The 2,824-nt window shown below is 67.6% G+C and overlaps 1 protein-coding gene across 1 annotated transcript; it reads right to left on the reverse strand.

The window, feature by feature from the left end:
• Positions 1–1,026: 1,026 nt before the first annotated feature.
• LOC122192700 (RING finger protein 145-like) lies at positions 1,027–2,196 on the reverse strand. The gene is made up of 2 exons (XM_042893346.1): positions 1,577–2,196; positions 1,027–1,494 (listed from the first exon to the last, which is right to left on the reverse strand). The coding sequence occupies exons 1-2, from the start codon at positions 2,096–2,098 to the stop codon at positions 1,027–1,029; spliced, it is 990 nt and encodes a 329-aa protein (XP_042749280.1). The 5' UTR covers positions 2,099–2,196.
• Positions 2,197–2,824: the final 628 nt, after the last annotated feature.

Here is a 2,824-nt window from a genome sequence, read left to right on the forward strand (position 1 = left end):
CCCGGGGAAGGAGGGACCCCCCCGCATCCCATTGCATCCTTACCCCAGCCCCCCCCCCCGCATCCCATTGCATCCTTACCCCAACCCCCCCCCCGCCCGGACCCCCGGTGCCCCCCAGGGCCGAATCCCCTCCCAGCCCTGCATCCCTGCGCTCCGCCAAAGGGGCACGGAGGGCTTTGAGCCCCGCGCGGCTCTGGGGGCAGCAGCGCAGGGCTGGAGGATGGGGGGAGGAGGGTCTCGCCGCTGTTTGCCTCGCCCCAAACGGCGTTTCATCAGCGCTTCTCTTTCCCTCCTGCTAATGGGCTGCGCGGGCCCCGCTGGGACGCGGCGTCAGGGTAAGTGCGGGGTGGGGCTGAGCTGGAAAGGGGGGGTCCGGGCCCTTGGGACTCTCCCTCCTCTCCCTTCCAGGCAGCTTAAGGGGCTTCCAGAAGGGCTGGATGCTCACAGAAGGGCCGGGCCTCACGCCTGGGACCCCTCCTCGCATCCTGGCTCCTGCCCTCACGGCGCCGACCCCGAAGCACCGGGGGATGAGGACCCCCGTGGGGCTGCAGCCCCGGCCCCGGTGCTTCTGAGGCCGAGCCGGGTGCGCAGGGAGCCCACGGTGCCGTTCTGGCACGGGGACAGGAGCGGGGCGATGGGGTTCGGCGGCAGAGCAGGCAGGGACAGCTCGCAGTGCCCAGACCCCCGCTAAGCCCGCGCCATCCCGTGCCGTCCTTCCGACACCAAACCCGTACCAGAACCGCGCCAACCGTGCCACCAAAACCCTGCCAAGGCACCGGCGCCGGGCAGAGCTGTGGAGTCCCCCTTCCACCCACGGAGGGCTCTCGGCCGGCAGCGAGGGCAGCTCGAAGGAGCTCGGCTGCAGCGGCTTCAACTCCGGATTTATTGCAAAAAAAAAACGAGTCCTGGAGCCGCACGGTGCTGGCGCTCCGCTCGCTCGGCTCCGCGTTCCCTGCACGGCCCCAAGGAGGGGAGCCCCGTCCCGGCGGGCCTGGAGACCCCCCCCATTGCAGGGGCACGGCTGCGCTACGAGGGCCGGTGGTCGCCGTGGCTGTCCTGGCTGCGCCCCGCGTCGAGGCCAGGGTCGGCAGCGGAGGGCGCCGGCTGCTGCGCGTCCCCGTCCTCACGGGGCACGGCGCTGGGCGGTGGGACGGCACCCGCTCCTCCTTCCTCCGGTGCGGGGGGGTCGGGACGAACGGGAAGGCGGGGGCTGCAGACCCCGGTCCCGTCATCCAGGCAAACCCCGCCGAGCGGCTCTCCCGGGGCCGGTCCGTCCTCCCGGGGCCGGGCTGCGGCTCCTCCGTCCCCCGGCGCCTCGTCCTCGCGAGCCGGCGCCGGCTGAGCCGCCGCGCCCTCGCCGCCCTCCTCCCCGGTGGCCGCCGGCGTGACCCGCTGGTGGCACATGGGACACGTGTCCTGCACGTAGAGCCACTTGCGGAGGCAGGCGCCGTGGAAGAAGTGGTGGCAGGAGGTGACAACGGCCACCTGCATGTCCTGCGGGCACGGAGGGGGCGTCACCCGGTGCCGGGCTGCCGGGGGGGGGGGGGCAGAACGGGGTCCTCGCAGAGGGGCTCACCTGGAAGCAGATGGCACAGACATCATCGTGGTCCCTCAGCTGCCCGCGCGTCGCCCGGGGCAGGGAGCTGATCTTCTTGGCAGCCTCTCGTCGCAGCAGGAAGCTCCTCCAGCCCGACTGGGCGCGCAGCCAGACGTTGAAATAGGAATGGATGATGATGACCGAGGCTCCCATCCAGCTCCACTCCCCGAACACGGACTCCCAGGTGCCGTAGGCCACCACGCACACGGCCACCAGGAACTCCAGCACGCGGCTCACGGCGTTCACGCAGTAGATGATCTCGTCCATGCGCTCCAGCGGCGCGTCCTGCAGCAGCTCCACCATGAACAGGCCGTAGATGAAGAGCGTGCCCATCACCTGCGGGGCAGTGGGACGCGTGCTGCTGCTGGGAGCCGGCCTGCAGAGCCCTGCCCGGCGTCCCCCCCCTCCCCAATAACGGGTCTGGCTGAGGTTCACAAGAATCACAAGAATCCCAAGGTTGGAAACGACCTCTAAGATCATCCAGTCCAACCGCCTCCTCATTGCCACCACTGGTACTAAACCACATCATGCAGCTCCTCATCCAGGCGCCTCTTGAACACCACCAGGGACGGCGCCTCCACCACCTCCCTGTGCAGCCATTGCACTGCCTGACCACCCTCTGAGAGAAGAAGTTCTTCCTCATGTCCAACCTGAACCTCCTCTGCTACAACCTGCGGCCATTGCCCCGTGTGCTGCTCGTTGCCTGGGAGAAGAGGCCAAATCCCTCTTCACCGCAGCCTCCCTTCAGGAAGTTGTACAGTGCAGTGAGCTCTGCCCTGAGCTCCTCTTCTCCACTCTGAACAATCCCAGCTCCTCAGCAGCCCTGTGCTCCACACCCCTCACCATTTTGTTGCCCTTCTCTGCACGCTCCAGGGCCTCAACATCTTTCCTGTAGTGAGGGGCCCAAAACTGAACACAGCACTCGAGGTGCAGCCTCCCCAGAGCTGAGTGCAGGGGATGCTCCCCTCCCTGCTCTGCTGGCCATTCCTCATGCAGGCCAGGATGCTGTTGGCCCTCTTGGCCACCTGGGCACCCTGTGGGCTCGTGTTCAGCCCAACACCAACCAACACCCCCAGCTCCCTTTGCTCTTCACAATCATCCAAGCTCTCATCCCCAAGCCTTTGTGCTGCATGGGGTTGTTGTGGCCAAAATGCAGGACCCGACACTTGGCCTTGTTAAACCTCATCCCATTCATCTCAGCCCAGCGATCCAGCTGATCCAGATCCC

The sequence above is a fragment of the Lagopus leucura genome, unplaced genomic scaffold (assembly GCF_019238085.1).
Source record: "Lagopus leucura isolate 7727_CA_CO unplaced genomic scaffold, USGS_WTPT01 34356-0_obj-0_obj, whole genome shotgun sequence".
Classification (NCBI taxonomy): domain Eukaryota; kingdom Metazoa; phylum Chordata; class Aves; order Galliformes; family Phasianidae; genus Lagopus; species Lagopus leucura.

Coding starts and splice junctions, on each gene's coding strand:
- LOC122192700 (XM_042893346.1), bottom strand. CDS start 2,098: ATGAGGAGGCGGTTGGACTGGATGATCTTAGAGGTCGTTTCCAACCTT. Junction 1,495..1,576: donor TCTGTGCCATCTGCTTCCAG/GTGAGCCCCTCT, acceptor CCGTGCCCGCAG/GACATGCAGGTGGCCGTTGT.